Raw genomic sequence first — 25,154 nt, forward strand, 5'->3', positions numbered from 1 at the left:
ATCTTGTTTTTATCTTTGATACCTTTATTTTAACAGTTTGTAAATATTTTATAAATTAATATTTTCATAATAATATATAATATTTTCATCAAATGCGTTTGACAGACTTGCCACATTTTAGTTTTATTTTGAAGTTAATAAATTTTTATTTAAGGAATTTCATGTTCCGAGTCCTTGGTTCCATATGTGGTTGAGTCTTAATCCTTTTTTTGTTTAATCTAGTTGGTTGCCATGACAGTTGGTCCCCAATTTTTTTAGTTGAGGTTCTTTGATCTCCACTTGTACATGGACATACTGCAAAAATCTATGTCCATGTACAAGTGGAGATCAAGGAACATATAGCAAGGACTCATGGACAAAACCAAAGAGGAAGAGCTGAGAGAGGGAAAGAGGGAGGGGGCAAGGGAAAGTGGTGGGGGGAGGCAGAGACAAATGTATTTAAAAATAAATAAACAAAGAAAGAAAAAAAATTAAAAGAAAAACTAATGATGAATTAGGGCAACTGTTTGTCTTTAACATAGTGTGATTGGGGAGAAGTTTCTTCATGCCTTTGTCCTGAGGTCTTAAATTGTTACATTGAGAAGTTGAATAAAATAGTTCTATGTGGTTAAAAAAAAAATTCCCACCTGTAATTGTTGGGGCCAAATTTCCTCAAGCAACTTACTTTAGGACCACAGTCAGAGCAGATGGGCCTTCCAGGTTTCTCAATTTCAGACGCTCTAAACGTGAGTAAGTTCTTGCCACATTCAGTCCTGAGCTACCACTCCCTAAAATAGTACAGATCTCCAGGATGTACAAAAACATCTAAGTCCAAATGTTGTGTTTTCAACATAAAGCCCTTGATATTCATATTCCTATCTCCTTTTGAGGCTGTTCTGTCTTCTGTCCAGTGTTTTTGCACTTTGATACTCTCTTCTTAGACAAAGCAGCTTCTTCAGTATATTCTTGTTCTAAATATACATTCTTCTTTGGTAATTCAGAGCTCAGTATGAAGTCATTATTCACCAATTTGATATCACATTCATCATGTTCAAGGTTTGCTGCAACCTCATCCTCTCCTACTGGGTCTTCAATAAGAGAGATCCGCTGTCATCCAAGTATCTATACCTACGGCTACTAAGGTCATCTTTTTCTAAATCTTCAACAACGTTCATCTGCTTCAAGAATTCTTTGAGGTGGTATTCATACTTCAGTTTTTCAAGATGGTTGAAAAATCCTTTTGCCACTGCTTGCTCAAATGTTAAAATTTTTTTCGAAGGTAATGGTTTTCTTCCATTCTCTGATTCTAAAAACAGAACCTGGGGTCTGTTATCTTTAAAGTGTTTCTTACTTATTTGTGACATAGTGTTTTTACTTCCTTCTGGTCTTCCCCTTGTTCTCCCTGTTGGCTTATATTTCCTCTTTTTATGTTTCTTTTTCTTGAATCTTTCAAAAATAGCTTTCAAAGTCAATGGTCTTGCTTCTAAAGATGAGTCACATAAAGATGAATCTCTTGCTTGAACACTATCAAGTGAACTAACAGTTTTTAACAGGATTTATTTGCTTCCATTTAGGTGAGTAAGGAACACATTGAGTTAAATAAGCTGCTACCAGAGAAAGAATTATCACTTTGATTTTCAACTTCCATAGCTGGATCAGATGCTGTTATATAGTCCAGAGAATCCACTGCTGATAGGTATTCTCCCAGTCCTTTTTAAAACTTTTCTGTCACTTGTTCTTTGCTTTCACCAAATTTATCTACAACTGCGCTGAAGAAAAATGCATATTTTAGTTTTTAAGAAATTTTTATTGACCTAAAATTGATGTTCGGTCATTCTAATGAGTTTTTGGAATGTCACACATATTTGTACTTTTATGAAGAAGAATTTTTGAACCAATTAGGCTTCTTTGATATGCTTAGCATACATGAGAACTTTTGTCAAATACAGAAATAGTAACTATGTTCTATTTATACACACATATTTTATTATTAAAATGGATGTTTAGGTTATATAAAAATTTCTAAGAGTCTACAAAGTTCTGATATAATATAATTTGTGGAGTTATCTCAAAATGTTGCTACAGAAATTAAAATTTCTTTGTTCATCACATAATAATCAGATCTATAACCATGCCAGGTTTCTTTTTCTGTCACTTATGGACAGTCACTCTTTGATCTTGATGTATTTTAAAATATGTTACATCTTCAGGGAGATCCATGGAAAGGATATGACATATTCAACATCCTGCATTTCTAAGAATATATCTTCAGGTCACATTGTTTGAGTAAGATAAAGATTACTAGAACTTCATGGAATAACTGGATTTACAGAAGTATTGGCAAATACTCAACACAATCAAAATTGATTATGGAAGAGAATGAACTGAAGATGATGGCAGTTTTGTCACTTTTGGTGAAAATATTGCTAATTTTTAATACTTTTGATTTTCAGATACAAGAAAACTTGCATTTTTAAAAAGCAGTATGGTAAATTATACTCTAATAAGCAATATGGAGGCAATATTATACTCAGGTCTCGCTGCCAGATGCACAACAACTCTAAATGGTTTTAATCTGTTCAGGGGGGCACAGAGGAGACCAATTTCCTCCTGAGATCTACATGCAAGTATTTATATTTTGCTTCTAGTTTGATCTCTTTGGAATTGGGTAATGGCCTGGTGACTTGCTTATTCTGAATGTTCATGGAAGACTTGCCAGGCAAGGAGTGGAGGTTGCTTTCCTGACAGATGACAAGGGAGAACCTCAAGGAAATTTGGAGGGCCATAAGAACTTAGGCAACTCACCCAAAGTTCTAAGTATTCTAGGTAAAGTCTAATAGTGAACAGCTGGCTTGGTTCCTGTGCCCCATGGTCTAATTAAAGCTCCATCTTGTAATTTCTTCTAAGAATCCAATCAAGCACATTGAGAGAGCCTACAGGAATCACGTGTTGTTCCTGTTGTGTTTATGCCAATAACCCAGACAAATGGAAACTGAACTTAATGTAGTAAATAAATGAGTCTTAGTTTGGCTTCTTGATAAAAATGATGTTGAATCCACATAGAGACATTATGTTTCAACAGATTCTGTAGTACACAGTTAAAAACATTTAACTCTAACTCAGTGAAATGTCTTCAATGTTTTAGTTTTCACTTATGAACAGAACAGGATCCTAAGTTATTCTGACCTCTATTTCTTTAATATTGATATTAGCAACAGAATGTGACTCCTCCCAGTTACAATCCCTACTCCTAATCAGAGATTACCAATCCTAGGCACCACTGCAATTCAGAGCATGAACGAAAGCCCAGGTACAGACTTTCACCAAGGCAGAACACTCAGGTGCCTAGAAATAGGCACATTAAAAAGAAATGAATATTAAAAGGCACATAGGCAGATGTTGAACAGTGATGGAGACTCAGACAATGAAGAAGGGGCCCCAGGGCTCCTCTACACACCTCACAACATATCAGTATTTCTTGACAGGAGCATCACATACAGTTGGGACACAGTATTCCCTATCAAACCCAAAGCTGTGTATGAAAACAGACTTGGACATAGGGGTAATGAGACAAATGCAGCGAAAAGCTTATCACAAACATTAAATTGCCACATCAGAGACTTAACATTCTCACAGAGCTTACTCTGCTTGCATGCATGTGCCATCCTTCTGCTGGAACTGGGCTTGCCCTGTAAATTGCCTACCAAGTAACACATTTCCCTAAAAGCAGCAGCCTTCTCTCAGATCTCACTGCCACATGTACAACAACTCTAAATGGTTTTAATCTGTTCAGGGGGGCACAGAGGAGACCAGTTTCCTCCTGAGATCTACATGCAAGTAATTAAAACAGTTGTGGCAGATGGCACTCCAGGACAATCAATGTTCACACAAATGGCATGAGACCTCCTTGGAGAAATCCCAGACAATGAATACATCTTTACATGGACTCTATTACTCTGGTGGGGAGAAGCTGCACATCAGCATGTACTTCAGAATCTCTGCAAGACTTTAATCATCATAGCCAATAAAATGGACACCTCACCTGCTCATGGTAAGAAATGATGGGACTCTCTAGATAAGTTGTCTTAGATAATGAATTTGCCTTAGAATCCATACCAGCAGAACGAGCAGGAGTTTCTGTGATCATCAACGCCTCTGGTTGTTCTTCCATTAGCACATCAACCTAGACGGAAACGAGCATCTCCAGAATTGTACTTGCTTTCTGGCATCAACAAACAGTGGATCACTGCATCCATCTCTTTGAATGAACTCCAGGTTAGATTATGAGTCTATTTTTATAGATGTTCCAGGGATTCAGGTCCAAAAAGGAGGAATATTTAATTTAGGTTTACCCATTTTTCTCTTTATAATGTTTGTTTGTATTGTTTCCCAGATCCCTATAACTTGTTTTGCCCATGTCAAAAATGTAGTATCTGATCCACAGTGGCCTCTAAATAATGCATTTGCTTTTGGCTCACATAATTTTGATTTCCAATAGACTCAGGTTTTTCATTCTTCCAGAAGAATCAAAGGACATCGATAGCTCTATATATATGAAGGAAAATTTGACAATGGGAAATTGTAACATGGAATGAAAACTTTTAAACTGCCAAAACTTACCATGAAGTATGATTAAATTAAGATGTACCAACCAAATTATAAAAACTCACTTATTGACAGTATTTGCAAGCTTATAGCAAGTGCTACCAGTTCAAGCCCTGCTGTAAATGATACAACTTGACCACAGATTTGAGTGACACAGATGGCACACTACAAAAATTTACCTCGCACCAAACAGTTCTGGAATGATGGCAGTAAAGGTCCTTATTGAGACAAGCAAAGCACTAATTGCACATCCACAGCCTCACCCCCATGATCCCTTTAAGCTTTTTGTCACTCTAGATCCCTATAAAAACTGTACCTGCAGTGAGTGATGTTAATGGGCTTTGAGATGTGCTATTCCATCTTCCTAATTGCCAGCATCTGAATAAAACTCTCCCTTAAATCAGCTCCTGACACTCAAGTATGGCCTTTTGAAGTGTCAGGTATGTGGGTCTGCATTTGATTACATTTCATCGTGCCTTCTGGTGAGGGCCCCCATCCTGGATCACATCAGGCATTTCCAGCTTGATCAACACATGGAGAAAGGGGCACACATCCCCTGGGCTCCTTGAGAAATACAGAAACCTCTTCATGGGACACACTCCTGACCTAATAATCCACTAAAGCCTCACTTTTTAATATTTTTCTCTACTAGGATGTGGAACTAAACATATAAACTTGAGGGAGGCAACACATGTAGTCATGTGACAGTACTGACCTAGCGCCTCTGGGTTAAGGGTCATCCTGCCATCACCTTGATGTCTGTCCATTGAAGAAATTTCATGATTAACCTTGCAGGTCACACAGGAATAAATGTGACTTTATTGTAGCCTCTGGTCTGCCATGTGTGATTCCACTGTCACAGGAATACTGAATGCACAGGATGTGGTCTCCCTTTGTCAAAGACGTCCCCAGCCTACTGCCTTTTATGTGATGACCATTAGTACTAACTTAGGGACAGGGACACATGGGGGGCTGTGCTCTCAGGTGAGGAGACTCCTTAGAGTTTCTCCCTGAGTGAGGACTGAATGGATTCTGTGCTGTCATAGACAGAGCTGGATCCTGGACCATCTGTCAACACTCAACTTTTTGGTCACAATGTCATGTATGCAATGATTGGCCAGTGACAATGACATAGAATTTCATCCATGACTTTCATGTATTTACATTTATCTGAGGTCACTTCCAGTGCTCAGAAATAAGGAAGCCTTAGACCTTTCTGGGGAGTCAATGCAGTCCAAATTCCAAATCCTGCCCCCACCATCATTACTAGATGGTGCCTCCAAGAACATCTCTCATTCAGAAGACAAGAAATCTCCCATTGTGCCCTTTGCACAAATCACAGTAAATAACAAGGGTCCTTCCAGGAACATCTTCCCTGCTTATTCTGTGTTATGCATCTGGTCACTTGAAACTTTTTCCCTGGATTTACGATGTGCCCCTGGCAGCATCAGTCCTGGTCTCAGTTTCTTGACTGTGTGTGAGGAAGTCAGGGGGACCATCACCCGGTCATCTCCTCAGCCAAGTCCACCCATCCCTCTTCTTAGGGTTTGCGACACACTCAGGAAGTGGGTCATCACACTGAGTCTCTTGCACAGAAATACAATGTTGTGTCAGAAGACTCCAGACCATAATTCTGCAGATATGCCATGGTAATAGGGGTGTCCATGAGGAAGAAATATTCTGAGAATCTCTGGGATGTGTGGGTTTTCCAGTGTCTGTTGATCCAAGCCATGCATTGTGGGCCCTCTCCTGGGGACTTTACTACCCAGAATACAGTGCAACTTATGGGTATGTGTCCAGAAGCCTTGTAGGAGACCTTCACTGAGGCCCCAGCATTCCTCCTCTCAGCCTCCAACTGCACTGCACCAGATGCACCTGGTAGTGGACAAATTTGGAGAAGAGGGAGGAGTCGGTGGAAAGTCTTCTTGATTTTCCCTTGTCCCTCCTCAAACCAGAAGCAAAAGGACCCCTTGTCTGTAGTAAATGGCACCAGCAGGAGGGCTCTCTAGCATTAGCCCATGGTGAGGGGCTTTACATTCATGACTTCTGTAGGGAAGCATGTGGCTGTGGGTGATGCTCTCAGGGCACAGAGAGACCCATATTTCACCTAATCTACCTCTTCACATTTGAGGAAAAATACTTCATATGTGATTACCTGAATCCATCTGGGAGAGGGTAGAGGGCCCAGGGAACAGGATCAATGGGAACATCAGAGTTCAAGTTTGAATCAATGTTATCTTATATGTGTCTCCTTCCAGGTCCTTGAGCTCTGTACACACAAAGCTCCTCCCACAGAACAATGAACCCCACAGGAGAAGCTCCTCACTGAGAACCTAACTTAGAATCACACAGTGACCATCTGGACCTGTTCTGGGCTTTAATGCTTTTAGATTTCATTTCCTAGATCAGGGCCTCCAGTTCCTTAACATTCCAATATAAAAAAGTGTGGGAATACCCTGACTGTGGTTCCCTGGTCTTATTCAGTTTGGTAAATGCTCTGATAGAGACAGATATTTGGAGTCACACCCTTTACAGACTTTATTTTAGATTTTTTTTTGAAAGATGAAGACCCAGATCCTCAGGGGACATGCCTCCTCAGTTCTCTTTCCAAGTGCTCCTGAACCGTCTGCCATGAAGTCATGAGCCCTACATGCCACCTGCTGCCAATCCCATGCCCTGCAAGGGAAGGTCTTGTCTGGGATGACAGGGCATGGAGTTCTCAGTGCCTGGAACCCAGAAGTGAAAACTGAGCCCTGACTTCAGGATGTTTTCTCAGGGATATCATATGTTTAGACAACTCAAGATAAAGATAATTGTCCTTAGCGAACAGCAGTGACTGCAGGGAGCCCAACCCAGGGCACTTTGCAGCACCAGGGAGCCCCTTTGCTGGAGCTGCAAGATGCACTGGCTCGGCTGACACCCCTGAGTCCAGAAGCTTTCTGAGTGTTTAAGGAATACTGATGTCATCATGTTCAACTACTTGCAGGTTCCGTAAAAAAAAAAAAAAAAAAAAAAAAAAAAAAAAAAAAAAAAAATATATATATATCCCTGCACTTGGCCCTTATGTCAATGCGCCTCTACTGTTCATTAATCGCCCACACAATTTTTATGGTGATTAACCCAGGTCCCCCTTCTCCTCTGTTCCTAGCACAGAGGTAGAATCTCATTCTCTTCCGAACTAATGGAGGGCGTGCCTATTTTGATGGCAGAACAAAAGCAAACACAATTGATGTGAAGAGTGGAGAGTGCCCACCCTTGTGGGTTCCTGTTCACCAAGCAACTGGAACCAGCAGAGGCCATGGTGAGAAGGCCCTGGTTTGTCCTGGGGAGATTCAGACCCAGAGTTCCCTTGTCCACTCATTATATCCAATACTGACTTGATTTTTGTTTGGAGGGTCTCTGTAACCTATAGGGTACAGGTCCCCATTCTCAGACTGCACTACCTTAAGCCTTGTGGGTAGTGGCACAGTGGACACTAGACTAGAGTCTCCCCAAAATAGAACCAGGTGCTGAGGTGGGAATAGTGCAGGCAGAACATTGGTCCTGGCCTGTCAGAGACTGTGGGCCAGTGTCAATGTTGTTAACTACGACTTCCTCTGGTGGCCTGAGCCCCCGCTGCAGCCCAGACTTCCTGTTTCCTGCAGGGAGGTTTGTGTCTGCGCTCTTGCTGACTTCCCCTCACTGTGCCTCTTGCACAATAATACACAGCCGTGTCCTCGGTGCTTATGGAGCTCAGCTGCAGGGAGAAATGGTTCTTGGACCTGTCTCTGGAGATGGAGGTTCGGCTCTTGAAGGACCGGCTGTAGTGAGTGCTTCCAACATAATTTATGTGCCCGATCCACTCCAGCTCCTTCCCTGGGGGCTGACGGATCCATCTCCAGTCATAACCACTGGTGATGGAGTAACCAGAGACAGTGCAGGTGAGGGAGAGGGTCTGTGAGGGCTTTACAAGTCCTGAGCCTGACTCCTGCAACTGCACCTGGGACCAGACACCTGGGAACAAAGAGCATAATTTCTTGTGAGCCATGTGCAGTCACCACCATCGCATAGACCCGTGTCTGACTCCTGAGACACTCACCCTGGGGGGCTGTCAGCAGGCACATGAAGAGACCCAGCAGTTTCATCTTCTATACACAGGTCTGCCTTCACCACAGTCTCAGCCCTGTGTCAGGAGAGCTGTGAGCCCCCACAACCCAGGAAAGGATTTAATCTGGAGCTGAAACAGAAATTTGCATGTTGGTATCTCTATTCACATAAGTAGGGGAAGACTGAGGCCACTCTTCTTCAGTGTCCTTAGCACATTTCTTTTCTTAGACTGGTTGGTGTAGGTCAGGTATGGGAGAGTAGTTGGGTTATGTGTCAACTTTGAAACATGCCCATGAACTGCCATTCTTTCTATGTTGAACATTTAAAGCTAGACTGATGAAGGATCACATTATTTTAATTTCATAAATCATTCACATGGATCTTAATATAGATTAACACTATACCCCTAAACATTTTTCCAAGTCCAAAGAAACACATAAAGTATACACAGACTTTCCAGATTAAATAATCATAATTTCTTATGAAAAAGAATTTGATGTGAATTTTCATGTATTAACATTTGAAAGTAAACAACAGTCTTTCCCTTGCCCTGGCTGAGGCCCCTGTGCCTGCAGGTGGCAGAGCAGGTGCAGCTTCTGTCCCAGTGCACTCCAGGGAATGGGCCATGCAGTTAGAACCTGCTTCCCAGAGTACAGCTGAGACCCTGCAGCTGACACAGGTGTTCCACAAGATGTGTCCTTCCTTTGGTCTCAGCTTCCCCAGGACAGTGCAACCTGTTCCCTCAGGTGAGCTGCTCTGGACACCTGCCAGATTCCTAGACCACAAGGGGCCCTGAGATCTGGAGTCAGCTTCTTCCAGAGAAACACAGACACCGACTCTGGGCCAGCAGGTGTCCTGAGGTGCTTGAGGAAGATGGGACCTGCTTCCTGGTCACAGAGGTCAGTTTGGAATCTGCCATTTTCGTATTCACCTGAAAGCCTGGAGACAGATTTGGAGATGTCCTGGGAAGGTGGATCATAAAGGCCAAGGTAACAGATGAAGGGAAACCAAAGTGCAAACTAGCTATACCTTTTATTCAAACATTTAAGAGAAGTGAAACTCATGATGGGACTTAACAGCCTGGTAAACGCTTAAAACCAGCTTTGCTTGCCTGAGTGCTCAACACTCTCCATCCACAGAAACTCCCCACTGCAGTGACTGTCATTTAACAATGTAAAGCAAGGCCTGGTGCACATTTGACAGATTGAGGGCATCTAAGGATCATCTGAGAGATTTCCTCAGGTGACAAATGTTTCAAAAGATCCCCCCTTTGTCGGCAGGAGTGGTGAGAGTGATGAGTGGTTGTAACCTCGTAAGATCGAGGTAGCATCTGTGAAGGAGATGGCAATGCTGTCCTCTAGGAGCTAGGGGATCTGCCAGGAGGGATGTGGCCAAGCTGTTGTAACCATATGATGGAAGGGGAGGTGGAAGCCAAGGGAGAGAAGCTGTGACAACACCTCCTCCAGTGACAGCACACCTGTGCCCCTGTGTACACCTGGGTTCTGTAAATAATTCCTGTCCCCTCCCCAACATGGAGGAGAACTGAACCCCTATTTAGGACCCTGGTGAGCCCCGTGTGTCCTCACCTGCCCCAGGAGCCCTGAGAAGGGACATGTCCTTCCCCAACACCTTTCCCTGTGATGCTGCCCAGAGACACATTTCAGGTGGGCACCTGGGTATCTCTGTTTCAGTTTTCTAGGAGCTTTAAAGACTGAGACCCAGGTAAGTGAACCTCTTGAATATCTTGTCATTTTTCTCACTGACTTTCCAGGTAAAGTGCTCAGAGGATGGTGCAAAGTGAAAATTCATGAGGACAAAGTGTCTCCTGAGAAAGTTGGGTCCATTCTGTGTGACATGGTCCTGTGTGTGGTGAGTGTCCTGGACTGTCGTGCATCCTGATGACTCACACTGCTGAGTCTGTAAGTAAGAAAGTGCTGGGCACTAGTGACATGACACCCCCATCACATCTCCCTCAATGAGGCCCCAGGTCCTTGTCATCTCCTGCACCCTTTCAGGATGTGTTTCACCCATTGTCCTTTGTCCCACACCTACACTTCTCACACACCTCTCAACCCAAGGACCCCTGTAGCCCAGAGTCCTGGACCAGGCTCCCCCTCTCCCCAGGTTACATTTTCCTGGAAACATTCATAGAACAGTCCTACCACTTCTGAGGATTTTACTCCAAACATTCACCAGACTAATTAATTTTAAGTGCACAGAGTGATGTTAAACACATTCAAAAGATTCTGCAACCTGTCACCTTACCAATCGAGAATTTTTCACCATCCCAAACTGACCCAGTGGCCTTTAAATAATAACTCCCCATCTCCTGACCTCCAGCCCAGTTACCATTTCCACGTTCTGCCTCCACACACTTGACCCTCCATCTCTCACAAACCTGGAAACACACGGCCACTGTGGTGCTGAGAGTGGCCTCTTCCCCAGACATTGTGTCCCCAAGTCTCATCTGTGCTCTTGTATTTGTCTGTGTTCTCTTCTTTTGAAGGGGACATGGTATTTTGTGGTGAGTACAGAGCACATCTTGCTATTGAGTTTCCTCTATTTGCTTGTAAACAGGTGATTTTCCTATTTCCCTGATCAGAGAGTAAGATGTATGGCAGAAGGAAAGCTGACAACAAACTCAAGTGAAAGGGGTCAACATGTGATCACCTGAAATGGACAGAAAGCTCCTGTGACCAGAGGCTTTGCTGAGGTAGGTCAAACAGTAGCAATTTTCATAATGAGCTCAGGGTATTCTGTCATGGTTTCCAAACCACCTTGGTAGCAGCAGAATGAGGACAAAGGGAGGGAGGGACACAGCCTTAGTGACAAGGCAGGGCTGATGGACCCTTCATCTGACAGGAACCGTGTCCACCTTTAGGTCACATCTGACTCAGCCTGGGGTCCCTGGGAGGGAAACACATCCTGCCCCTGCCCAGTGTCTCTGAGGAAATAGGAGACTGAAAGAAAAGAGGTTCAGGGTAAATGGAGGAGAAATGGTATGTGAGGGTCACAGAGGAGTCTCAAGGTTAGTTCCAGACCAGGGACATAGACCTGAGATGCAGGAGGTGCCCATGTGTCCTGGGAGCTGGAGACAGGACCAAAGCTCATGTGGGATCTCCAGTTCCAAGGCCCTCAAGCAGGAGGGTTCCATTTGTCCCCTGAAGCTCTTCAGTTGCCAGTCAAGGTCTCACACATTAGGAAGGGTGACGAGTCTCGCCCAGTTCACTGATATAAAATAGAGTCACAGAGTCTCAGCTGGTGTGACCATTTTGATTCCGTCAGGGCACATGCTGAGGTTGCTGCCACATCTGTAGCAGGGAACATGCAAGAAGCAGTCATTCATTGCTTAATGTCCAACCATGTCGGGGAGAGGAAAGTGGCTCACTGCTCCCCAACAGTCAGGGGTCGTGGCAGCACTGATCATTCACACATGTGATGGTGTGTGCCGTGTGGGGAAGATGGTGTGACTCAGCACATGGATTCAGAACTGCAGGCTTAAAGCTGCACTGTAGCAGGGGAATAATCCTCAGTTGGGGCTTAGTGTGAATTTGTAACTGTTTTGTTTGTCAACACAAAAGTACAGACAGTACAGAGTTAGGGACAAAATAAGACCCTGGATGAGAAAGTGACCTTATCTGCTTTTAAGTACTTTAGCCCCTTCCCTGGTTCCTGGCAGTCTCAGTGCACATGGGAGCTACTGAATATGAATCCAGAGGCTGGGCAGGAGAGTCTCAGAGACGCCCCAGTTTAAAGTGTCTCTCTGACTTTATCAGCTGCACCTCACACTGAAAACCTCAAACACCAAGACATCTTTGTCAATTCCTGCTTTCCTCCTTTTTTTTTTTTTTTTTGGATGAGGGAGGGTAAGAAATTCAAGACACATAAAAGGAAGCAGGAATGGCCCCAAGGGACAAAAGGAAGTGAAGAAATGAAGGACCTTAAGGGAAGCCCTTCCTCAAATCCCCTGGGAACCAGCTTCTGAGCTGAACCCCTCCTTTTAATTGCACTGACACCCCTGGTGTCCTGATCCCCCCGTGGTGACATTGATGTCCCTTGTGCTCATTACCAAGCCCAATGGCTCTGATGTCCTCTTCTCTCATGAGCACTCCCTGGTGGTATCGATGTCCCTGGTGCCCGCAAGGCTCCATGGTGACAGTGCTGTACCTTGTGCACATGAACGACCCTGAGTGTCACTGATTCCCCCGTGTACTGAGCAGCCCCTGCATCTCCACTGTCTTGTATCCCTCCATATCTAAAGGTTTTCCCACATAAAAGTATTTTGGCCCTGAATGGCGGGGCTCATGATGACATGTAAACCATAAGGTCACAGGTCAGGGCACATGTCTGGGATTACATCCAGGTTCCAGTTGCTGATGAGCTAGAGGCAATATCTCACATGTGGACATTTCTCTTCTTGTCCTCCCTTCTGTCACTTTCTTGACACAATATATAAATAGGCAGATAGAAACCCCCTGGTTCTCCTGAGCAACCCTGGTGTCATGAGCACCCCCTGCATCCCAGCCCCCATCTCTGTCAGGGTGGTTTGTGCCTGGGCTCACACTAACCTCCCAGCTGACCTCAAGTTCCTTGGCCACACCCTGTCACTGTTGCCTAGTCCCCTCAGCTGCCTCACCCAAGGTAGGTTTTCTCACTGTCTCCTGGCAGCGACTGGCCAGGGCAGATGGTTGGGCCCTGGCTTCTCTGAGGATCCTCCTTTTTTCCATTCCTACTGACATTTATCCCCAAGAGGGGACATGAGGCTGGCAAAGGTATTGGTCACTCTGAGGATGCCCTTCTTGCCTCTTGGGCTCTGGGTGGCATGGACCCTGTCCAGAATTCTCAAGGCTGTCCCTTATGAAGCTCCATCTTCTCCAAGGTAGTTAGACCAGGAAGGAGCTGCTCCATGACAAAGGTCTTCAGACAGTGGGCTGGCTCTCCTACAGCCTGAGTTTTGGGGGCCAGAGACACGTCATCCACAAGTAGAGCAGGATACTGGTTTGGCCACAACATCTCGTGATGATGAGTCAGGCTGACCAGGGAACCTTGCAGGTGGATGACCCCTTTGTTACTCTCGACTGTTACTACTTCAGCTCCTCAAAGATGTTCTTCTCTCCGTGGTCACCATGGACACCTATAGGGCTCTAAAATGTACATTGATGGTGGGTGACCTGACCTATGATATCCAGACCCAAAGGATTCCAGAAGTTTGGACATGTGGATTCTCAGATAGTGGCTGACACCACCCAACAGGACCCATGTATACATTGGGGGAAAAAAAAAAAAAAAAAAAAAAGAGGCCTCCCTTGTTCTCTCAAGTGACTGCCAGTCAAGCATCCAGGCTCAGCAATGGCATCTATACAAGCCACCCAGGAAGTATGAGAGGATGTCTCCTGAGTTTCTACTCTGTACAGCAGTGTGTTATAATGCAAAAATCTTGGTAAGTCTAGATAGGTTATTTGAGTCCATGTTCCAAAGTATTGCTCTAAGGCACTACATCAGTCAGCATCCTAATCATGTGTAATGTGAGGAGTCCAACCACTGTGGGTAACTAAGTGGTGCCAGGGATCATCTAGCCTAGAGTACAGTGGTCAGACATTTATACAAGTTGTGATATGAGGTAATTCCGTGCACTCCTTGCAGCCCAACCCTCCTGTCTCCCACAAGGAAGATTTCTGGGCTCACATTGACTCCCCCTCAGCTTCTCTCACAAAGTAATGCATGACTCTGTCCTTGGTCCAGGATGCCCATTTGCAGGGACAGCACGTGCTTGACATTGTCCCCGAGAAGTTAAATTGGCCTTTCACAGAGTTGGCATATTGTGTGGTACTTCCATCCCCATTAATCCCTGAGCCTCACTCCAGCCCCTTACCTGGTTCCTGGCAGTCTCAGTGCACATGGGAGCTACTGAATATGAATCCAGAGGTTGGGCAAGAGAGTGTCAGAGACGCCCCAGTTTGAAGCATCTCCCAGACTTCATCAGCTGCATCTCACACTGGAAACCTCAAACACAAAGACATTTTTGTCAATAAACTGTCCCCTGTCCACTATTTCTCCCAGTCACATCCACTCACATATTCAGTGTTTCTCATTCTCCATAAATTACCTGTTAAAATAGGGACAAGTAATACCCAGCTGAGGCCAAGTACCATGGTGAGTGGTCTATGTCCTGTCCTCAACATGGACTGGGGACACCCTGATATCCTGGGCTGGGTTCCTGTCCCAGAGCTGCAGGTTTGGGGCTGGTCTGCTTTACCTCAGTAGAGGGACCCTATCTCCATGTCCTCCTACTATATAGAAAGCTGTGACATTGGCTAAAGAAATGACGACAAGGCCTTAGTGTGTGACTTGCCCAAGGGTATATGTTTGTTAAGAATTACTCCCCAGCTTTGGGCAGTTTGGCTCAGTAGGTTGTATGTCCTTCTGTTACTGAAGGTTGCATATTTGTTCCCAGATCTGGAGACATATGATACACTGTCTAGGCCTGAATGGGAGACAATCTCTCTCTCTCTCTCTCTCTCTCTCTCTCTCTCTCTCTCTCTCTCTCTCTCTCTCTCTCTCATAACCATTTCTATCTCTTCTCTCTGATAGCATTAAAAAAAAACTTCTATTGAAGAGAAAAAGTAACATATGAAAATAAAAGAATTACTTTCTACACATGTTTCTGTTCTCTCCACAGTGACCCAACTGCTCCAGGGGACTTTGTCTTGCTTGATTGACTTAGAGATCTTGGGATCCAATGATTTTCCAGGGTCATCTGTGAGTCTGATTATGATAAGTGCTTATTTCAGGAGAGGCAGAGGAAGGTATGGCTACAGAACAAGAAGTGATGTGACTATTGATGCCAGGTGGCCTATTCTAGGCTGTGGATAAGGAAGAAGAGATCATGGGACAAGGAAAGTGGATCTAGATGCTGAAGGAGACTATCAGACTCCCTGTCTGAGACTCTTCAGCTTGCTATAAATGTGTGTCATGAAATGGGATGCAAATAAACAATGATGTTTACGTTCCACAGTCATGTAGACTGGAAGTCCACAGTCCAAGAGCCAGTATAACAAGGAATTACATAGTATATTCATCTGACTTAAATATGAAGTAGATTTACAATGAGATGTACTAAACCACTGATAAAAATAGTTCATATCCTGACTGTTTCTTTGTGAGCATATTGCAAGCACCAGCATACCTTGTCCTGCTTCTACAAGATATGGTCTTGACCACAACTTTGGGTGATGTTGAATGTCCGGCGGCAAGAATTTGGCTGCCACCAAACACCTCCAAGACACTCTAGTCATAGATCCATGTCTGGACCAGCAAGGACACTGCCTGCACATCCACAGCATCTCTCCTGATCTCTTTGTTTTCCTTGTCTCTCTCTCTTCTTTTAAAACCTCCTGCCTGCAATAAGATTTTGAAAAGGGCCTTGAGACAAAACCTGCCTTTTGGTAACATTTTTGGTGAAATAAAAAGAAGAATATGTCCCACTCAGCAAGGCCTGGGATGCCCTGGCTGAGGATCCAGCTGCTTGTGACAGGATGGCCCCAAAGTAAGGATTGCAGAGTGTTACCCAGGAATGTCTACAGCTGTATATGATAGTGACTCCCTGATGTGCCTCTCCAGGAATCAGCTGCCTTAAAACACTTTACTAAAATAGAAAATGGGATACTTGGGAGTTGAAGTACTCCAAAATGGGTAAAGTCCCTCGTGTGCAAGAGCATGAGCTCCCAGGAACACCACTTGTGTTCTTTGTAATATGTGTGACTACATAGGAATCGATAGGTGCCACATGGCAGTAGGCATGATTCAAATAAATTTAAGAAAAATCTCAGTTCCCCAGGGTGGGATTTGGAGGGTACTTTTGATGTTCTGAATTATTCATCCATGGGTTATGATTGGAAGCACTCACCTGTTCTGTTTGGGAGCTCTGTGTGAGCTAGAGTCTCTGTAATGAAACATTTTAGCTCCAGGTGTTCTCTGTTTACTTTCTTATCTTTCAAGGGCTTGGCCTGTTCTTTGCTGTTTTGTTCACCAAGAGAATCCTCTCTTTGTTATCTGGCTGTTGTGCCATTTAAGAATTTTGAAGAACATTCGTGCTAATGTCTTAGTCCTTCCTTTTAGAGGATTTATTTTGACAATACTTTCTATTGGAGTTTTAGTTTTGCCTAAGATGTTGTTTTTGATATAGTTTGGAAATGGGAAACTAAGTCTGGATCCCACCAAAGAGGTCATTAGGTCACATTTCAGCTCTGTGGTCAACTTAGAGATGTCCATCAATGACTAATGACAATTACTTTGCCAAAAGTCTGATAATTAGAATAAGATCTCTTTGATGCAGGCTTTCATGCTGTTACATCATAAGGATCCTACACAGAGAAGATGTAAATTAATGGCTCAAAGTGGGTAAAGGACTCTCTCCCTTCACAAAGTTTAAGTTCAGAAAGAAGAAAACAAGTTAAGTCTTTTAAACTCCGTGAATCATCTTCCTGGATGGGTGGGAGCTGTAGTGGTCATGGAGCAATGAGAAAATTAATGCCACCCCCTAAATCCTGTGACATGTCCTTGAGCTCTGTGAAGACAACAGTCCTCCCACAGAAGATCAAATCCCACAGGACAAGCTCCTCTTTGAAAACCCGCATTTGAGTGACACAGAGACAACATGGACAATTCTAGGCTTTAATACCTGCAGGTTTAATTTCTCGGATCAAGGTCTCCAGCTTTTTATCATTCAGATATGAAGAAGCCATTAGAATTCTCCCACTGACTGTGGTTTCCTTGTCTTATTTAGTTTGGTAAATGCTCTGATAAGGTTAGATTATTACAGTCACACCATACCCCACCCTTATTTTAGATATATATTTTTTCTTATGAAAAGAGGAAGACACAGGTCCTCAGGGGACATAACTCCCCAGTTCTCTCTTCATCTGCTCCTGCAGCAGCATCCCTGAGATCATGGGCCCTACATGCCACCTGCTGCCCAAACCCTGCCCTGCAAGGGAGGGTGTTGTCTGGTCTGACAGAGCATGGACTTCTCAGTGTCTCTTGTCCAGAAGCCAACACTGAGCCCTGACTTCAGGATTCTCTCTCAGGGAAACCATGTGTTGAGGCAAGTCAAGATAAATAGAATTTTCTTTAGTAATCCCCAGTGACTCAGCAGGGAGCCCCAACTCATGGCACTGTGCTGCCACCAGGGAGCCCCTTTGCTGGAGCTGCCAGAAGCACTGACTCACTCAGAGCCCTGAGTCCAGAAGCTCTTGGTGGCTTTCAGAATACTCATGACCTCAGGGCATCTGCTTGCAGGATCCACATAAGTATCCCCTGAACATAGCCCCAGGGTCAATGTACTTCTGTTGTTCAATAAATCACAAATAAACAAACACTGTGATAAGTTTCATGGTAATGACCCCAGGTTCCACTTCTCCCTAGTTCCTAGCACATGGGCAAGATCCCAAATCTCATCCATGCAAATGAGGGACCTTTTGTGAAGACAGAAAGAAAGCAAATAATATTGACATGAAGACTGGAGCATGCCCACCCTTGCGGTTTCCTGTTCCACCAGTACCTGGAACCTGCAGAGTCCATGACGAGAAGGTCCATGCATGTCCTGGGGAGGTTCAGGCACAGGGTGAATTAGTCCACTTATTGTAGGCAATACTTGCCTGGAGGGTAGTGGCAGAGTGGACACTGGACTAGAGTCTCCCCAGGAGCAGAAGCAGATGCTGATACAAGAATAGTTATTCACAAGGTTGATCTTGCTTGGCATGTCAGAGACTGTGGACCTGTGTCAGTGTATGTTTCCACTGTATCCTCTGGTGTCCTGAGGGACCCCTGCAGACCAGCCTCCCGGTTTCCTGCAGGGAGGTTTGTGTCTGGGCTCTTGCTGACTTCCCCTCATTGTGTCTCTTGCACAGTAATACACAGCTGTGTCCTCGGTGCTCATGGAGCTCAGCTGCAGGGAGATCTGGTTCTTGGAGGTGTCTCTGGAGATGGAGGCTCGGCTCTTGAAGGACGGGCTGTAGTAAGAGCTTCCACTACTAGTTATATACCCGATATGCTCCAGTCCCTTCCCTGGGGCCTGGCGGATCCAGCTCCAGTAGTAACTGGTGATGGAGGATCCAGAGATTGTGCAGGTGAGGGAGAGGGTCTGTGAGGGCTTCACCAGTCCTGGGCCTGACTCCTTCAGCTGCACTTGGGACCAGACACCTGGAGACAAAGATCATCAGTCCCGGTCAGTCACGTGCAGTCACCACCATCCCATAGACTTTTGTCCAGCTCTGACATACTCACCCTGGGGGGTTGTCAGCAGGCACAGGAGGAGACCCAGCAGCCTCATCTTCTACACACAGGTCTGCCTTCCCTAGAGACTGAGCCCTGTGTGAGGAGAGAACTTTGAGCCTTCATAGCCCAGGGGAGGATTTAACCTGGAACTGAGACAGAAATTTGCATGTGGTGGACTCTAGTCTTATAGGTGGAGATATACTAAGGCCACTGTCCTTCTGTGCCCTGAGCATATTTCTTCTCTTGGACCTGATGACATAAGTTATGTGTTGGTGACTAATTGGGTTATGAGTCAACTTTGAATCATGCCAATGGATAGCAATTCTTTCTTTGTTTAACAGTTAAATGTGGAGAGAGTGAGGGATCAAATTATTTCTTTTTCATAGACTATTCAAGTGGATATTAAAAACAGATTAATATTATGGCCAAACATCTTCCCAAGTCCAAAGGAATACATGAAGTAGAGACACACCCTTTCCAGATGGGATAATCATAATATCATATGAAAAATAACATAATGTAAATTTTCATGTAAAAATGTTGTAAAGTAAAGAACCATCTTTCCCTTGCCCTGGCTGAGGCCCCTGTGCCTGCAGGTGGCAGAGCAGGTGCAGCCTCTGTCTCAGTCTAGCTCCAGGGAATGGGCCACGCAGGTTAGGACCTGCTGCCCAAATCCAGCTCAGACTCAGCAGCTGAAACAAGTGTTACACATGCTGTGTCCTTCCTTTCATGTCAGTTTCCCCAGGGTAGTGCAGACCTTTCCCAAAGGGGAGCCTCTCAGAAGGCCTCCCAGGTTCCTAGACAACACGGAGCCCCGAGCCCTGGATTCACATTCTCCCAGAGACACACAGGAACTGACTCTGGACCAGCAGGTGTCCTGAGACATGTGAGGAGGACAAGACCTGCTTCCTGGTCACAGAGGATCAGGTTGGAACTTTCCATCCCCGTGTTCACCTGAAACCCTGAGGAGTGATCTGGAGGCTGATGTCCTAGGAACGGGACTGGGAGCTGATGAATGTCCAGGTGACAGGTGGAGGGAAGCCAAGGTGTCGAGTAGATGTATCTTTCATTCTATCACTAATGTGAGCTGGAATACATTATGGGATTTGACAGCCTGGCTAATTCTTAAAATCAGGTATTGCACAATCTTCATCCACAGAAACTTCCCACTGGAGTGCCCACTATTTAATAGTGCATGGAGAGGCCTAGGGCACATCTGATGGACTCAGAACTCACTTGGGCCAGACGTGACTTTTTCTCAGGTGACAAATTACTCAGGAGATTCCCCATTTGTCAACAAGAGAGCTGAGAGTGACCAGCATGAAGGAAAATGAGGTGGGTTCTGAAGGAGAGAATCACTGAGAGCAGCTCCAATGAGCAGCACACCATTGCTCCCGGTGACACCTGTGCTCTGCAACCCACTCCATCTTCCATGAATGTGGAGGAGGGGAACTCAGTCCCAACCATGCCCCTGGCCATCCCAGTGATGTGTGTCGTCACCTGCCCCAGAGGGACCTCAGCCTGGGCATGGCATCCCCTCCCTCACATGTCCCTGTGAAGCTGCCAAGAAACACATTTCAGGTGAGCACCTGGGTGTCTCCATGTCCCAGTCTCCAAGGGGCTTTAGAGACCATGATCCCAGATAAGTGGAACCTGTTGAATGTCTTGTTTTTCTCGCTTCCATGTCAGGTGAGAGCAGAGGGAAGTGTTAGGTACCTGACTGGGGGACACTGAAAAGCAAAAATTCATGAGGACAAAGTGTTTCCAGAGAAGGGAGGGTCCATTATGTGCAGCATAATCCTGTGTGTGCTGAGCATCATGGTCAGTCATGTGTCCCCACTGCCATCTTACTGACACCATGGCACAGAGTGTGCTGGGCCCTAATGAAATGCCACCCACATGACATCACCTTCTAAAAGACACCTGGGCACATGTAATGCCTAGTACCACATCAAGACTTGACTTACCCACTGTCCTTGTCCCCACACCTCCGACTCACACACTGCTCTCACACCACGGACCCCCATGGACCAGAATTCTGGATGAGCCTCCCTCTCTTCCCAGATTCTATTTCTCTGGAAAGACCCATAGGAAAGCCTCACCCCTTCTGAGATTCTTGCCCCAAAGTGAGCTCCTCTGAAAGCCTTTTATGTCATCCCTGGTGTCACTAATGCATCTCATTCTCTCAAGGCCCTCTGGTGACAGTGATATTCCTGGTGCTCTTAGTGTATCATGGTGACACCAATATCCCCTTGTGCCCTGAGTGGCCCCTACATTCCAGCTGTCCTGTCTCCCTCAGGGAGGTTTGTGTCTGGAGGGCAAGAGAGCCGGTCTCCCTCAGTATCTATAGAGTTACCCACAGAAATTTACTTTAGCCCTGGCTGGTGTGTCTCACAAGGGCGCAAAAACTGAAAGGTCACCAGTCAGGGCACATGGCTGGGGTTACATCCAGGCTCCAGTTAGGGGTGTGTGAGCCCCAACATCTTGCACATGTATATTTCCATCCCTCTCTTTCTCCTTCTCTCCCATTCTCCCTAAAAAACACAATCTAAAAATATTATTTTACAATGTAATATAAAATTAATGAAAGTAAAGTTTTTATTTCATATTGTTTAGAATTCCATATTTCTTCCACTCAAGATAGGCAACTCCTATAGATTTTACAACCAAAATTTCCCACAAATGCAATATCCAGAGGAAACCTTGATGGATCAACACAGTGAGGGGACATGAGGAGATAAAGTTGGGGCAGGTGACTGTGCACAATCTTACTCAACCTCCCTGCTAGGACTGGTCATGAAAGTTGAGTGGGGAAGAGTGAGCAGGGCCCAGGCCCATGGAGCTCAGGGTCTAGGTCAGATTTAGAAAGAATTGGGCCTGGACCTGGCAGTGGGTCATGTTAAGGGTCATTTCCACAACCATCCAGTGAATGAGGGGCAGGATGATAACATGGGCAGGAAAGGCAGAGGCTGAGGGGGAAAGGTCCTGGGGGATGATCACAGCCCTGTAGTTGAGGCGTGCCTATAGAAAGAAGAAGATGGATGAATGCATTGTGTGCATGTTGGCGGCAGGAGCCTGAGCTCATCACACAGGGGCCTGGATGGGGATGGACCCCACTCTGTGGGAAACATTTCCAACCATGGGGAAGACAAGAGCATTCAGGTGGTTCTTTGTCATTAAAGGAAAAAGGTACAAGGGATCTCGGTGAAGGAAAGGTCCCAGGCCCAGGATGGACTCTCATCTGCAAACAGACAGCATCATATCTTCCTTTGGTATATGAGTGAGAATGTGGAAAATGAGAGTCACAAAGGCAGAAAAAGTGTCCCTGATGCAGCTGAGAATTTTGACAGGAAATCCCGCTCCCAAGGGGAAGCCCCTCCCTTCCCCACCAGGCCCAAACCTGTTCCTTGGGGATGGCTTTTGTGTTGCAGGTAGTGCCAAGAGATACTCTGTGCCCTGAGCACCCCCCAGTGTCCTGAGCACTCCCTGCAGCCCAGCCCTCCTGTCTCCCACAGGGAAGTCTCTCTGGGCTCACATTGATCTCCCTCAGTTTCTCTCACACAGTCATACACGGCTGTGTCCTTGGGTCCCAGGTTGTTCATTTGCAGGGACAGCACATTTTTTTAATTGTCCCTGGAGAAAGTGAATTTTCCCCTCACAGAGTTGGCATATGATGTGGTACTTCCATCCCCATTAATGTCTGAGACCCACTCCGGCCCCTTCCCTGGATCCTGACAGACCCTGTGCAAGCGGGAGCTACTGAGGATGCATCAAGAGGCTGCGCAAGAGAGTCTCAGAGATGCTCCAGTCTGATGCCTCCCCAACTCCACCAGCTGCACCTCACACTGGACCCAGAAAAACACAAAGACGTCCTGGTCAGTAATCTATCATCTACCCACTGTGTCTCTAAGTCATATCCACTCACATACTCAGTATTTCTAATTCTCCATAATTACTTCTTAAAATAGAAACAAGGAAAACCCAGCTCAGCCCAAACTCCATGGTGAGCTGTCTGTGCCTTGTCCTGAACAGAGACCGAGGACACCTGGGAATCCCAGGCTGAACTCCTGTTGCAGAGCTGCAGAGCTGGGGCTGGGGTGCTTCCCATCGTAGAGAGACTCTATTTCCATGTCCTTCTACTATATAGGGAACTGTGTGTCTGGCCAGTGACATGAAGGACATAGCCCCAGTGTGTGACTTGCCCAAGGGCACATGCCTGTTAAGAATTACTCCCCAGCCTGGACAGTTTGGCTCAGAATGTTAGACTCTAATCCTGTTACTGAAAGTTGAAGGTTCAATCCCAGATCTGGACACATATGGCCCTCTGTTTAGGCCTGTGTGGGAGACAACCAACCTCTCTCTCTCTCTCTCTCTCTCTCTCTCTCTCTCGCTCTCTCTCTCTCTGATTCTGTCCCTTCCTTTCTCTGTGATAGTAGTGAAATAAGCCCTCTTTTGAAGAGAAAAAAATAATAAAATAAAAATAAAACATTGCTCCTACATATATGTTTCTGTTCTCCACAGCTGCCCAACTGTTCCAGGAGATGGGTGCACGACCTAAGGGAGTAAACTGTCATGAATGGAGAGAGAATTAAGATGAGAGGTGTTTTTGAGTGTCCCCAGTAGTGAATATACCATAGAAATCAACCCTCATGACTAGAGGAGGCAGGAATTTCCATCTGACCCTATTTCCCCTACAAAGCTATCAGACTATGAACTAAGAACAGAGTGTGGCCCTAGAGCACAGGAACCAGTGTTGGAGGAGGTGAAGCAGCTGTGTGGATCACTGGGGACAGAAGTATGAATGCCACAGGGAAGCAGGCAGTGCTCCTGTATCATTCCTTCAGTGGAGTTTTGTTCTGAATGTGCAGTAGTCTCACTGTCTCACTTTTGTTTTTATTTTCTACACTCTGTGGAAGAATCAGTTTCAAACCTCCTTCATTCATTTTCATGTGTGCACATGCCACTGGGAAAGGCTGTCATCTGGTTCACTCGAGACGGGTGTCACCTAGGCATGAAACCCATGTTGCATGGATCAGTGTGCAGAACTGGGAAGAGATCCTCCAGGTACATGGATGGTGGGATAAAGCAAGCCTAGGGCCAACCCTGCAGCGCTCTTGTTGTTTTTTTTTTTTTTTTTATGTTGTGATTTTCCTCCTCATGGAAGTAGTTCAAATTGTCTTCTTTCACTCTCTTCAAAAATAGCTTCACATAGTCATCTAGTCATTGATATATTGGATTGGCCAAAAGTGTGTTTTATCTGTAACATGCCTCATGTAGTGCTTAATTGTCTTTAACTTCATTTGAAGTAATTTTGTTAGATTGTGTTGCGACAGCTGTCATATAAGCATGTATTTGGGGAAAAAAACATCAAAATTGGTGAATTTTTGTGTAGTCACTTTCATAATGAAAATGAAGAAAAATGATACATTTCCAGCAGGGTGTGCTACATCATTTCAAGGAAAACAAAAATGCAAAAAAAAAAAAAATTCTAAAAGCAAAAAAAAAAAAAAAAAATTACCATGTATGGAGGAAGTGCTGTGACTGATTATATGTATCAAAAGGGTTTTAGAAATTTCTGGTGGAGATTTCTCACTGAATGATTCTCCACTGTTCCATTGACCAGGGAAGGTTGATAGCAATCAAATCAAGACATAAATTGAGAACAATCAATGTTATACCATGCAGGATATAGCCAGCATAAAAGAGTGCATTTTATTTTATAGAAAAAACAACTAAATTGACTTTTTTGCCAACCCACTAATTTGAACATTATCTCATCTTCTGTACTAGGCAACAAAAAAGGAACACAATCTTATGATTTGGGGCAATTTGGATGGACCTAGAGGGTGTTATGCTGAGGAAAACAAGTCAGACACAGGAAAACAAACACCATGTGGTCTCTCTTATATGTGGGATCTATAGACCAAAAGAAAGGAACAGCTTCATAGAACCAGATAACAGACCCGTGGTTTCTAAGTGGGAGGGAGCTGGGAGCCTGGTGAAAAAAAGTAAAGGGACTAAGAAAGGACACATTGGCAGTTACAGATACCACCGAGGGATGTAAAGTACAGCACAGTTAATAAAGTCCATAATATTGTAACTCTGAGTGGTTCCATGTGGGGACTGTATATATTGGACAATCACAACAAGCTGTATAAATGTCTGGGAAATCTGCTATAGAATAGAGACTCCTATAATATCATACAGAA

General features: G+C 44.9%; 1 pseudogene and 2 gene segments (V, D, J or C); all 3 read right to left on the reverse strand.

The window, feature by feature from the left end:
- Positions 1 to 812: 812 nt before the first annotated feature.
- On the reverse strand, positions 813 to 6,749 carry LOC129076566 (TATA box-binding protein-associated factor RNA polymerase I subunit D-like; annotated as a pseudogene).
- Positions 6,750 to 8,164: 1,415 nt separating this feature from the next.
- LOC129076572 (immunoglobulin heavy variable 4-38-2-like) lies at positions 8,165 to 8,708 on the reverse strand. The segment is given in 2 exon segments: positions 8,165 to 8,577; positions 8,663 to 8,708. Coding segments are annotated over 2 exon segments (459 nt in total).
- Positions 8,709 to 18,451: 9,743 nt separating this feature from the next.
- On the reverse strand, positions 18,452 to 19,034 carry LOC129076573 (immunoglobulin heavy variable 4-59-like). The segment is given in 2 exon segments: positions 18,452 to 18,870; positions 18,955 to 19,034. Coding segments are annotated over 2 exon segments (465 nt in total).
- Positions 19,035 to 25,154: the final 6,120 nt, after the last annotated feature.

This window comes from Pteronotus mesoamericanus, unplaced genomic scaffold (assembly GCF_021234165.1).
Source record: "Pteronotus mesoamericanus isolate MK-2021 breed Mesoamerican mustached bat unplaced genomic scaffold, CSHL_Meso_final contig_61, whole genome shotgun sequence".
Classification (NCBI taxonomy): Eukaryota; Metazoa; Chordata; class Mammalia; order Chiroptera; family Mormoopidae; genus Pteronotus; species Pteronotus mesoamericanus.